Below are 13,617 nucleotides of genomic sequence, written 5' to 3' on the forward strand. Positions count from 1 at the left end.
CATTACATACCTCATTTCCTACAATGGTCCCGTGGTTCAGTCTTCCTCTAGCAGTGGCGGTATGGGCAGTCACACACCTTAAAAAAATCTAGCTGTTTGTAAAACTAAAACCCTGATGTGTAGGACTTGAAAACCTGACAATCTTAGTAAATGAGGGCTCATGGTCTTTGTATATTATGGGAACATTTACCGACAGAAACATCTTATGTGCCATTAGGTTTCTATTAGTGTCTCAACTGTGTTGAGAAAAGTAGTTGGAAAAAGTCATAAAAGTTTAGAAAACACAATCAATATATGCATAACTAATTTAGGTTTTACATTTCCTCTTTATTTTTATCATTTTAGTTATTCACTAGACGGAAACCTCAGAAAGGGTTGTATGTCTTTGGAGATGTTGGTAAGTGATTTTAATACTTTAAAAAATAAAATAAAATGGTGCTGGTGAATATGTCATATTGTATGTTACATAAATGTCACAGATTAAGTATACAACAGGGAAACCTACTAACAGGCTGAGACAGTAGGTAGTGTTATTTACTACTTTAGGGTGGGTTCACACTACGGAATTCTCGCGGACAATGTCCACGGAATTCCCTTAGCTGTCCACCCGCACATCTGGGTGCCTTTCCGCCGGCCCCATAGACACCATTCTATGGGCCGGCGTATTCCGCCATACTCTGAAAGAAGTGTCATGTCACTTCTTTCAGTGGATCGCGGAATACGCCGGCCCATAGAATGCTGTCTATGGAGCAGGCGGAAAAGCGCGTGCCCGTGCGGGCGGACAGCTGACGGAATTCCACAGACATTGTCCGCGAGAATTCCTTAGTGTGAACCCACTCTTAGTCTCTATAATTGTAGCCTACCCCATGGGGAGACAAGGGCCTTTGCTCATGTTAGCTAGCCTACCTTCCCCCATCCATCATACTTGCCTTTTGATTGTGACATACAGGTTTTTACAGGTCAGAAAAGGGAGTGAGAAAATGAGCACTTTTCACATCTCTGCTCCTAACTTGTCCTTTTATTCGCTCCACAACATTATGATGAAGCAGCCATCTTGCCTGAGCTATATTTTAATGGCATTTAGTGACATGCTTCATGGCAAGCCCCCTAGACACTATGAATATCTCCAGACCCTATTCCTTGTATGTGAAACATTTTTAACCATGCTCTGTAACCTATGTAACCTGTGCAAATGTCATTTCACAAGAAGCTGGAACCTGGGGTAACATGTCAGCCCTGTAAATAATCAACTAAAAGAATCTTTTAACCATCCTAGGTGGGTCCTCTCTTTGCAAAAGCTTGTCAATATTCAGCCCCTAACCCCCCTATGTCCTCAAATAAATGCGCACTTTGTTTAGATTCACAGGCCTTATGTTGCTGGGCTTTTGTAGCCCAAAGTAAACCCCGGTTTGGCTTTATATCTTTAATATTCTTAAATCTTATAAGGCCTCATTCACACGATCCCTTAGCAGTGCAGCACCTCCGCCCCCCGGCAGCAGAGATGACCAGAGTGCATAATGTGCGCTCCGGTCACCATATCTGACAACTCACATACCCCCTTCCTTCCACTTCTGGTGAACATGTAGCCGGCTGGCACAGGGGACTAGGTGAGTAGCTTGTCATCTCTGCTGCTGGCGGCGGGGGAATCTATACTGCGATCCGCACTAGGACATGTGCTATTTTTTTCACGGGGAGGATCGTGGGGGGGGGTCGCGGGACGGATTGTGTGAATGGCTGCATACACTTGAATGGTTCCCAAAATTGTCTGTGGGTATGGACCTTTACAGGACGTTTGAATGCAGCCTAAAGCTTATTCCTTGGCACTGGAAAAAAGTAAGAGTTATAGCTTCGAATTCAGGGTAAGAAGTCCCATTGTTTTATCAGCCTGATCTTTTAAAAGGGGCTAAATATGCTTAGTATGCCAAATGTTGATCGGGCCATTTGATGGTCCAGCCAAGCAGTCAAATGAAATTTTCCATGTAACACATTTGCTTTTTACAAATAAATGGGACTAGGTACAGCGCCTTGGATTGCCAATTTAGTGATGTATTACTAGTGAAGAGATTACCTACCACGATTAAGATAGGTCTGGCTGTACTGTAAATAGAGTGTAATGACTGTATAACAGCTCACTTAAAGCCAAGTGCAAGATTGGGGCTTAGAGTACACTCAAGTTAAAACAGCTGCATCGACTTCTCTACTCTTCCTGCACTACAGTGCATTGGCAATATAATTCATGCTATGAGTGACATGCTATCAGTTTTTTAAAACTTTTATGGTCAGTTTTATTCCCTTCTTTTAGTTTGTACACAGTAACAACTTCAGGCCTATCTAGCTGAAATTGAGCTCCCTAGACACTCTGCAGATGATAGAGCCTGCCTGGTCCCTTAGATAGTCCCCGGCAATAAGTTCCCATCATCAAAGTACGCGTCATCCGGAAACTAAGGCACATGCGTGAGCTGAAGGTAACACATAGTATGATGATGCAAACTATTTGCTTGGGGCATGACTGAGCGGAGGAGGGGGGAGAAGTAAGAAGGAGAGGTATAACAGGCCTAAGATATGGACGTCCTAGGCTACGTCTCATTGACTCAGCTGCCGCTGAATAAAAGACGTTTTTTTAGCAAAACCAAGCCACTGGACGCAAATTGGAAAAGACCAGGAAGGACTTCTGCTCAGGAGAGCAACAGCACCTGCAGTTGTTTAGCTACATACAGTATCGCTTTAAAGGAGAAGTCCAGCGAAAATTGTTATTAAAGAGTTGTATTGCCCTCCAAAAGTTATACAAATCACAAATATACACTTATTACGGGAAATGCTTATAAAGTGCTTTTTTTCCCTACATGTACTACTGCATCAATGCTTCACTTCCTGGACAAAATGATGATGTCACGACCCGACTCCTAGAACTGTGCGGGCTGTGGCTGCTGGAGAGGATGATGGCAGAGGGATGCTCATTGTCCCTCCAGTGCCCTGTGTCCCTCAGTCCCCCTGCCAGCATCCTCTCCAGCAGCCACAGCCCGCACAGCTCTGGGAGTCGGGTCGTGACATCACCATTTTTTCCAGGAAGTGAAGCCTTGATGCAGTAGTAAGTGCAGGGTAAAAAGCACTTTATAAGCATTTCCCGTAATAAGTGTATATTGGGGATTTGTATAACTTTTGGAGGGGCAATACAATACTCAAATAAAAATTTTCGCCATACTTCTCCTTTAATATTCATAGACTATATCTCAGTCTTCAGCTTCCTTTAGATAACCGACCAACCATGTAGTCTGTTCCCTTGATGCCCCTAAGGCCTTTGATAGCGTTGAGTGGAATTATCTGTGGCCATTTTTGGACCTGTGGTTCAGGAGATGTTACGTTTTTTTTCACGGATAAAATTTCTCTACCACAGTCTGACAGACAAACTGTAAGTTAAAAGGGTTGTCATTCTGGGATAGGACTGTACATGCTCCCCACTATTGTTTGTGCTGGCAATTGAATCCTTGGCTGCATTGATATGCATTGGGAAGTGTCTGCACTGTTACATGGCAACAGCTGGGTCACAGTTCATAGAGGAAATCGGATATATATAGAAGAAAAATGGTACAGCGTTTACTAAAAACAGCACATTTGTACTCCTTCATGCATACACACACACATATATGTGTTGCACATCTGATTTTACCTTTTTTGCTTTGTGACACTGCCCCTTTATTTGGTAGCCTGATGTAAGCTCTCCCTATCTGTGCTTGGTAAAGTAAATCTGTGTAACCCGTTAAAGAGTGCCTGTCAATACCCGCATGCGGGTATGGAATAGGATGCCGCTATCTAGGTCAGATAAAATAGGGTTAGTCAAAATGATTTGGCTTCCCCAATTGTTGTATGTCCTCTCCAATTCTCCAGTTTGGATTAACAAAAACATATTTAAAAAAAATGGAAAGAGTATTAAACGAGCTTATCTGGAATCGGAAAAGAGTAAGGTTAAAGTTGGATATACTGACCCTTCCTGAGATGACTTCCTGGACTTCAAGGCGGTTGATGAAAGTGTCCCAATTTTGTAGGGAAGGTAGAATAAAAGAGTATGGAGAAATAAAGGAGTTAGTAGATAGTGACATTTGTCGACTGAGATACCAACAGATCAAAATGGCCATACAGGGGATTGAAAATAAGGAGAGATTGGTGGTTGAAAATTCTTGTTGGATCACGCAGTTATACAAATTTAGTAATGAGTGTCTCACAGATAAAAAGCATAAAATGGTACAGTGTTTTTTATATTTCACAGGTTATATTATTGTCCAAAAGACTTTTTGAAATGGGGCAATAAAGAGAAAGGGAAATGTGGTAGGTGTTTAGCACAAGGAGCAGATTTGAAGCATTATTGTGGGACTGTAAGGAACTTCAGGAGTTTTGGATTAGGATTTTTGCCATCATGGATAAATGGTAAATAAGTACACGTGTGCACTATTAGGGGAAATGGAAGGGTTGCAGTTTGTTTTTGTGGGGCCAAATGTACTTTGTAATAGAAGGGTAATTTAAACTTATGATAAACATTTTTTTAATACACGTTTGTAGTCACCCTAGGGAACTTATATAAGCAATACCTTGATTGCTCATAGACATAAATGCAGTACATCTGTACTCTCTGTGTTTTATTGCTTGAGCCTGCTGGATGCAGGAGGCCTCATACTGTATTGACAACAAACCGGCTTCCCATGATCTTATTGTGGGGAGTCAATCCGGATCACTAAACCACCAATGACTTATGTGACAGCTGCATCTAAAAGGTGAAATAGCCATGACAGGAGTTGCAACTGTGACCTGCTGTGTTTCAAGCAAGCTCCATTCACCTTTAACAGCCCTATGTCAAAAATGCATGTCATAGGTTGTTAAGGGGTTAATATGATCTGGATGCCATTTCTACTTTACCTTCTTTCATTGTGATACTTTTATAAGAGCAACAGTCAAACATGCCCATAAATGATTAGAAACGCTACAGAGAAGAAAGGAGGATGGTGGTTTTTCAGTCCCTAACGCCTTGGTGTACTATATATCCTCTCAGTTACAACATATTAATAAGTGAGATAGTGACAGCATGGACCCCTCAGCCCACTTTCTCCAATACCATTTCCATACTTATATAAGGCTCTAGGAGCCCACACATTTACAACTGTGGGATTAGACTGCCCTTCCCTTTTGTTAATACATAAATTGTGGGTGTTTTTATCGCTAAAAACTAAATTATAACTGGTGCTCCCATTGGGGCACCTTTTTATTTTTGTATGTTTTTACCTTGGAAATTTTTCAATTAAAAAAAAAATCTGATTTAAAAATCTGAAAAAACCCATCAGTGCATCAATGTGTTTGTCGGCAGAAAAACTAACATTACACTTATTTAATAAAAATGCAATGTATTCTTGTTTCTTTTCATTTAAGGCACTGGCAAGACGATGGTAATGGACATGTTTTTTGCACATGTTGAAGTTGAGAAGAAAATAAGAGTGCACTTTCATGGATTTATGCTTGATGTACATGAAAGTAAGTCTTCCCAACTTGACTTTTACTACATAAGCCTATTGTTTTTTTATTTTATGTTCTGGTCTCATTGTAAATTATTAGCTTTCATAGCATGATTATATGTGTGTATGTGTAATATGGCCAGTGGCCAGTACTATTGTTTGTAAATGGTTTTTATTATATCCATCTAGTCTTCAGCTTTAATTTACTTCTACGGGATCTGGACATTGGTTCAGCTCCTATACATGTGACTGTTTAATTATTCATGGTTAATTTCTTGTATTTGTTTGATGTATTTCAATAAAAGGATATATTTTTGCATATTTAGTTTTGTATTTGTTTGGGTTAATCCTGTGGAGGTATATGATTAGGTTGTTCATGCAGATGGCCCATACAATAGGGCCATATATACAGTAGGTGAAAAAAATTCAGTTTAACACTTGCTTTTGTTGCAATTCCTTATTATCAAAATGTATCTGTCAGCTGCAATTTACATTCCACATTCCTGACACTTTTACATAGATGTTCAAGGAGACACAGTACCTCTCATATACCTTTCTGTGCTTCTAAAGTGCAGCAAACTGGTGTGCCCCCTTGCTTCCATTCTTATGCCTATAAGCTGAAAGGTAGGTCACAAGAAAGAACAGGTATGGGAGGGGGAGTTAAAAGTCCTTACAGCTCTCAGCAGTTAAAGGAGAAGTCCAGCAAAAATATTTATTTAAGTATTGTATTGCCCCTAAAAGTTATGCAAATCACCAATATACACTTATTACTGAAAATGCATATAAAAGGCTTTTTTCCCTGCACTTACTACTGCATCAAGGCTTCACTTCCTGGATAAAATGGTGATGTCACGACTCGACTCCCAGAGCTGTGCGGGCTGTGGCTGCTGGAGAGGATGATGGCAGAAAGATGCTCAGTATCCCTTCAGTGCCCTGTGTCCCTCAGTGTCCCCCTGCCATCATCCTCTCCAGCAGCCACAGCCCGCACAGCTCTGGGAGTCGGGTCGCGACATCACCATTTTATCCAGGAAGTGACATCACCATTTTATCCAGGAAGTGAAGCCTTGATGCAGTAGTAAGTGCAGGGAAAAAAGCACTTTATAAGCATTTCCCGTAATAAGTGTATATTGGTGATTTGTATAACTTTTGGGGGGGGGATATACGGTACTTTAATAAAAATTTTCGCCGGACTTCTTTAAGGAGCTTGGGAATGTGTCTTTCTTTCTAGCATTTTTCTACATTATGCACAAACAGAAATATGAAAGGTACCATGTGTCCCCTAGCCTTAAGATCTATCTAACAGTGTCAGCAGTTTTGAACTTGAGTTTTTTGTGTTGAGATCAGTGTTTCACAGAAATGTATGTAGTATGTATTAATTATAATAATAATAATAATAATAATAATAATAATAATGCTTGTTTATGTTTAGGAATACATAGACTTAAAAAAACCTTACCTAAAAGAAAGGTGGGATTCATGGCTAAAACATACGACCCCATCGCCCCCATAGCTGAAGAAATAAGTGAAGAAGCATGTCTTCTGTGCTTTGATGAGTTTCAGGTAAGCAGTTGACAGAAGGACTTTCTTTTATGTATACATATTTATATTATGTGCTTAACCTCTTAGCGATCAATGAGGGGTATTCTCGTCATGCTGTCGGTAAGAGAGTACAGAGAGGGCTCATGACGTGATCAGCAGCCGGGCAGGATGGCTCTTAGCTGCCTTGATCCAATCGGCTGTGTCGGCTCATTAACCATTTAGATGTCACAGTCAAAACTGACAGCGCCATTTAGGTGGTGTTCACTAACCTTCATTGTTGGTGCGGTGGCGGGATTGGCTCTCCGCTGCAAGATCTTGTGCAGGCAACCCGATGTCAGAGCAGTCCAAGGCCTCTGTGAGGCCTCCTGGGTTGCCTGACATCTGGGTCAGCAACCATAAAAAATGTAATAAAAACTGATCCAAAAGTCACATATATGCTGCAGAGTCTGTTGGCGCTATACAAATAACTATTATTATAATAAGTCAGGTACAGATAAAAACTACAGATTATGGTGCAAAAAATTAGCCCTCAAAAAGCCCCAAAAACCAATAAGTAAGAATGTTATAGGGATCAGAATACAGCAATTTTAAGCACATTTATAAATTTTTGAAATGTTTTAGTTTTTTAAAAGAAGTAAAATAAGATAAAATTTACATACAATGCCTATCATTGTCATTGTACTGACTTGAGGAACATAGATAACATGTCAGTTTTACTACAGGGTAAAAGACGTAAAGGCAACGTTTGAACCTGAGAATGCAGCATTTGATTACTGGTGGCTGAAGAAATTGTATGACATAGGCCATAGGCTGTATCCATGTTTCCCAGGACTCCCTAGGGCTGCATCTAACCTCTCCAGCCACTGGTAATCAAATGCTGCACACTTGGCTTCGGATGAATCCAATCGTGGTCGAGGTTCGCTCATCTCTACACATATGCCAGTCTGATATGAATTGCTCAAACTGACATTAAGTTCATGTATATGAAATATACCTTCAAAATAAAAAATCCCCCCAAAAAACAGAATAAAGATTTAAATTTCTAACAGGATACACATGCTTTGCGCCAACACTAATTACTGGTTATATATGCTTATATTTGCTATTCATTATGTGGCTCTGTACCAATCAGCCGATGACAGAGTCCCAGGCACTTACACATGTAAATTAACTATTAGATTTTTCTTTTCCCTTTTTTTTTTAGTTAAGTGAGTCATAATAGAAAGCAACTCTAGGTCATAATAAATCTTTTCTCTTAAATGCTAATGAAACTTCTCCATTCTCTTCATTAGTAGACTGCCATTAGTGGTAATTTGTAGCCTTGTCTTTTGTTCTACAGTATAATGAATGCGAGATACTGGGGGGGGGGGAAAAAAGGGAAAACTATTACAAGAATACGTTGCCCATTGTTTTCTGCTTACTTCTCCGTCTCTGAAACAGAGCTGTAATTTTACAGTATAAGTAAGGGGACAAGATCAAAAGAGAATAAATTGGCAAGCAAGCACATCAAGTGACTCTTGCTTTATTAATTAGATAGCTTTTACAAATCAATTTATTCTCCTAAGGCAAAAGGCATTGGAATCGTGCAGCATCAAAACACTACATTATAGCCCCAGGCACATCTATTCAGTGCTTTTTTTTTTCTTCATCTATCAGACAGTTTGGTATATTTCTATCGGTCATATAATCCAAATGTTATTACAGAGCTTTCCAAACACTGGTTCAGAAGTAATGTTTGCCTCCGTGAAAGGGAAATCGTTACAACTGTAATAAGACATAAAGAGAAAAAGTTAAATGCACGTCAATTGCACGCCAATTATCTGAAGCCGCTCCACAATTCTCGTCTCTACAAACATGAGTTTCGTCACTGGAGTCAAGCGTCTCATCTGGTACAGCATTTTATAATGACACCAGTGTACTTGTTTATCAGCCCGCTATATGTTACTGTTCACAGGAGCCAGGTAACTGATGCAACTATAAATTGTCTACCTGCTGGGGCTACATGAAATGTTCTGGCTGTCTCGTAAAGTTTACAATTATTTCTCGTCCAATTGTTTAAAATTGGAAGACGGCCATGAATATTTATTTACACGTTCTAACATTTGAATTTTTGTTAAAGAGTCACTGTCATTAAAAATTACTTTTGGCAGGTCATCGGGTGTGTCAAAAGTTATTGATCACAGTGGGTCTCACTGCTGAGACCTATTCTGATCAGGAGATATAGCCGAAGGGAGACCACAGCCACTTCTGATCACAGCAGAAATGGATAACTTTTGACATGCCTGATGGCATAGAAAAATAAAGAAGAAAATGACCTGCAAATGACCTGCACAACCAATACCACTATTGTGGTATTGGTAATTGTGAAGAGAGATAGTCCTACACAGACACTGGCCTCACTTGGGCTAATACTAAACCTACACTATGGGTATGCAGAATCCATCTAGTCTAGCTTAAAACACCCACCAGAGATGGGTGGAGTGCACACCCAAATGGAGGTGCCCCCATATGTACAGAAAAACAAAAGTATAGCCAACACAACCAATACCATTATTCACACTGTGCAGGTATGCACTGTGAGATGGTACATACTGTTTGATCAAATAGTTTCTAATTATCTATATTATGCCTTTGCAAGTTGCTGTTCAACTTTTTAACCAATTGATGACCCAGGACTAGTATGCTCATCCTGGTGCCTTCAACTATGTTTAAAGCGAGCTCAGGACATGAGCCCAATCTATACATGTTGCCCACCGGCTGCTCTCAGCAGCTTAGAAGCACGGCTCTTAGCTGTCACAGCCCGATCACCCTTGACAGCTAATTAACCATTTAGATGCTGCTGTCAAAACTGACAGTGGCATTTAAATGGCTTTTAAAAACCTTCATTGTCCAGTGGGGGGAATTAGCTATCTACAATGTGAATGCGGGAAGCTTGTCCGTCATACTCATAGCGCAAAGGCTTTTCTGAGTCTTGATGCTGTTATGTTCTAGTTCTGTGATTGCTGTAGACTGCCTCCAGCAGCCTGTAGCAATCGAGTCAAGATAACATTGATCTCTATAAGCAATCATGGTATTGCTCATAGATATCCCATATGGGCACTACAAATAAGAGTAAAAAAAAAAATTTATAAATAAAAATCATTTCCCGTAGTAAATATGTTTAAGGGTGCCTTCACACCTACCAGATCCACAGCGGATCTCACTTCTGCAGATTCGAAGCGAGAACCGCTGCGGATTCGGTACCATATGATAGCACATATTCGCAGCGGGATTAACATCCCGCTATGAATATGTGCTTTAACCCTTCGCTATCCGCAGCCCCGCCGCCGCATTAGCCCATCCTCGGCCGCATCCCCCCATCCCCCGCCGCATCCAGCAGACCGCATTCCCCCATCCCCCACCGCATCCAGCAGCCCGCATCTCCGGCCGCATCCTGCAGCCTGCCGCCGAGAGCATAAAGTACCTGCTCGGCGGTGCGGCTGCAGTGAGGCTCCCGGCTCCAGTGAGGCTCCCGGCTCCGTACCCGCTAATGAGCGGGATCGGAGCCGGAAGCCTCACTGCAGCCGCGCCGCCGAGCAGGTACTTTATGCTCTCGGTGGCGGGCTGCAGGATGCGGCTGGGGATAGGGGATGCGGGCTGCTGGATGCGGCGGGGGATGGGGGGATGCGACCGGAGATGGGGGATGCGGCCGAGGATGGGCTAATGTGGCGGCGGTGCTGCGGACAGCGAGGGGTTAAAGCACATATTCACAGCGGGATGTTAATCCCGCTGCGAATATGTGCTATCATAGGGGTGAATGGTACCGGATCTGCAGCGGTTCTCGATTCGAATCCTCAGAAGTGAGATCCGCTGTGGATCCGGTAGGTGTGAAGGCACCCTAATAGTGATGTGTGCAGAATAAACTATTACATTGCTGATCTCTAACAGTAATAGGTTTAAGCGCAAAAAACCTGACAGCACAGAATTGCAGATTTTTGGTCACCTCACGTCCGCAAAAATTTGAATACAGAGATATCAAAAAGTTGTATATATGCAAGAGAGGTACCAATAAAAAGTACAGATCATGGCACAAAAAATGACACCTAAATTAGCTCTCATAGACCAAAAGAGCAATTTAAAACACGTTTATCAATAAAAAAACAAACAAACAAAATTTAAAGTAGTGAAATGAAATAAAAGCTATATAAATCTTACTGACTTGAGGAACATTCTTTCAATTTCACCTCTCAAAAAAAGTTTTATGCACTGGAGGCGGACCCGTGACGCAGCCTGACTTGATGTTAATGAAGGCGTGCCACTGAGGGGATGTTATAATATTAAACTTGGGGAACCAGGTCCACCTTCTCAGGTGGGCCGATGCACATGAAGAAACCAGCGCTGATCGCCAGAACCGGGTGGAGCTGTGCAAGTAGTTTAGATAAGACAAACGCAGTTCAACCTCCCCTCCCCTGTAGAATGACCTTTGACCGGGTCACAAAGCATGCTAACAGACCTGTCCTATAAAATAATAGCATCTAAAGATGCTGTTAAAAACAGCTCAGACATTATGGCTGCCTCCATAATAATGTACTAAAGATAAAATGAAGAAAATAGAAATAGAATTGTAAAAAAATATATAAAAAATTCTGGAATTAAAATCAAATCTAGGTAACACATTCACTTTAAGTTGAAAAATGATGTTTGTAATCTAAGGGTGCCTTCACACGTACTGTATCGCTGCGTATTTATCACACCGAACTCGCATGAAAGTAGCTGCGTTTGTTGTGGTGTTGAACTCGCATGTGAAAATCAAAGTACTCGCATGTAAAAATTGCACCAAACACGCAGCAAGAATACACATACATTGACTTGATAGCAATCAGTATCGCTGCAGATTTATGTGTGAGAAACTTGCAGCGATAAATGCGCAGCGATACGGTACGCGTGAAGGTACCCTAAAAGAGTAAATTAAAGAGGCATTCCACTTGGGTAAAATACATGTTTAATCATCCCCTCTCCTGGATACTAACAATTTATTCCATACTTTACTATATTTTCAGTCTCCTTCCCCCAGTCTTTTCAGCAAAATGCAGCAGGCTCAGAACTGGGGGAACGAGACTGAAAAGATAATGGCAAGTATGGAACGAATTGTTAATCTCCAGGAGGGGGATGATTCATTATGTATTTTACCTGAGGGCAATACTCCTTTAGGCTGGGTTCACACTACGTATATTTCAGTCAGTATTGTGGTCCTCATATTGCAACCAAAACCAGGAGTGGATTAAAAACACAGAAAGGATCTGTTCACACAATGTTGAAATTGAGTGGATGGCCGCCATATAACTGTAAATAACTGCCATTATTTCAATATAACAGCCGTTGTTTTAAAATACCAGCAAATATTTGCCATTAAATGGCGGCCATCCACTCAATTTCATCATTGTGTGAACAGATCCTTTCTGTGTTTTTAATCCACTCCTGGTTTTGGTTGCAATATGAGGACCACAATACTGACTGAAATATATGTAGTGTGAACCCAGCCTTAATGTTTACTTTAAAGCTGTACCATCAACTTCCTGGTGTCAATTGAAGTGATTTTTAACTCTCCCTGTAAAAATAGAATTTATTCTTTGTAAAAAAAAAAAAAATGTTTTCCTAGGTTGAACCTGATGGACTCTTGTATTCTTTCAACCTTATTAACTATGTTACTATGTATGTTTATTTGCACTTTAAGAGTAAATCCATAAGCATACGCAAAAAATAAGATGGGCAGATATTCTAGTGGTTCAGAACGAGAGGGAGTGTTTCAGCCAATTTACCCTCTAAATACTTGTCTATAGCCCTCCCACCCTCATCTGATCACTCACAATATGTGAATAATGAGTATACAAACATTAAGAAGAAGAAAACCAGTGTTACCAGATGTACGCACATAATAGCGGTACACTCGTCTGTATGCTGGATATCACAGAGGCATTGATGCAGTTAATTAGTGTAAATGCTCTAATGCCTATGTCTTCATTTAGTAAAGAAATTGGTGCGCTTGGTGTCTGTTTGAAGTGCACTTCCTTTGTGCGGCACATTGGGCTGTTGGGAGGTTACAGGTTAAGGTCTATTAAGGAAGTGACTATGAACAATTGTTTCAGACAATATTAATAAAGCCCTGGCTCACCATGAAGGTACATGGATTTCAGATAGGCCATCTGCTGAATTGTATTGTTCAGTTATCCTATAATAGTATCTGTATCATTTGATTCCACTCAACTACAGAGGACAAGTAGCTTACTAAAGTGCTGTAACCTAGTATCTTCTCATCTTTCACCATTTGTAGCTCGAAAATAATGGGAATGTAAAATAACATTCATGTTTTGTGGCGTTCATTATATTGGCTCTAATTAAATGGATCACCCTAATGTTTATCCCGACTTTGTGAAGTAAGCACTTGTATTCTTTGAATGAAAGGCATTGGTTTTAGCCATGTTTTTGATATGGTGGTATAAGTGGATCTCAGATTTTATAATATTAACCACTAGCCAGTTTAAAAATCGCGTGATTTAACGGTTTCAGCACAAATGCTGACTTAAAGAGAACGTATCGTCAG

The 13,617-nt window shown here is 40.7% G+C and overlaps 1 protein-coding gene across 1 annotated transcript in view; it reads left to right on the forward strand.

The window, feature by feature from the left end:
• AFG1L (AFG1 like ATPase) overlaps nt 1-13,617 on the forward strand; it is a 68,643-nt gene that overhangs the window by 22,161 nt on the left and 32,865 nt on the right. Inside the window, exons 3-5 of the mRNA XM_069974805.1 lie at nt 346-397; nt 5,416-5,517; nt 6,928-7,058. Coding sequence (XP_069830906.1) covers nt 346-397; nt 5,416-5,517; nt 6,928-7,058 — 285 coding nt within the window. The remainder of the gene's footprint in view (nt 1-345; nt 398-5,415; nt 5,518-6,927; nt 7,059-13,617) is intronic.

This window comes from Dendropsophus ebraccatus, chromosome 6 (assembly GCF_027789765.1).
Source record: "Dendropsophus ebraccatus isolate aDenEbr1 chromosome 6, aDenEbr1.pat, whole genome shotgun sequence".
NCBI lineage: Eukaryota > Metazoa > Chordata > Amphibia > Anura > Hylidae > Dendropsophus > Dendropsophus ebraccatus.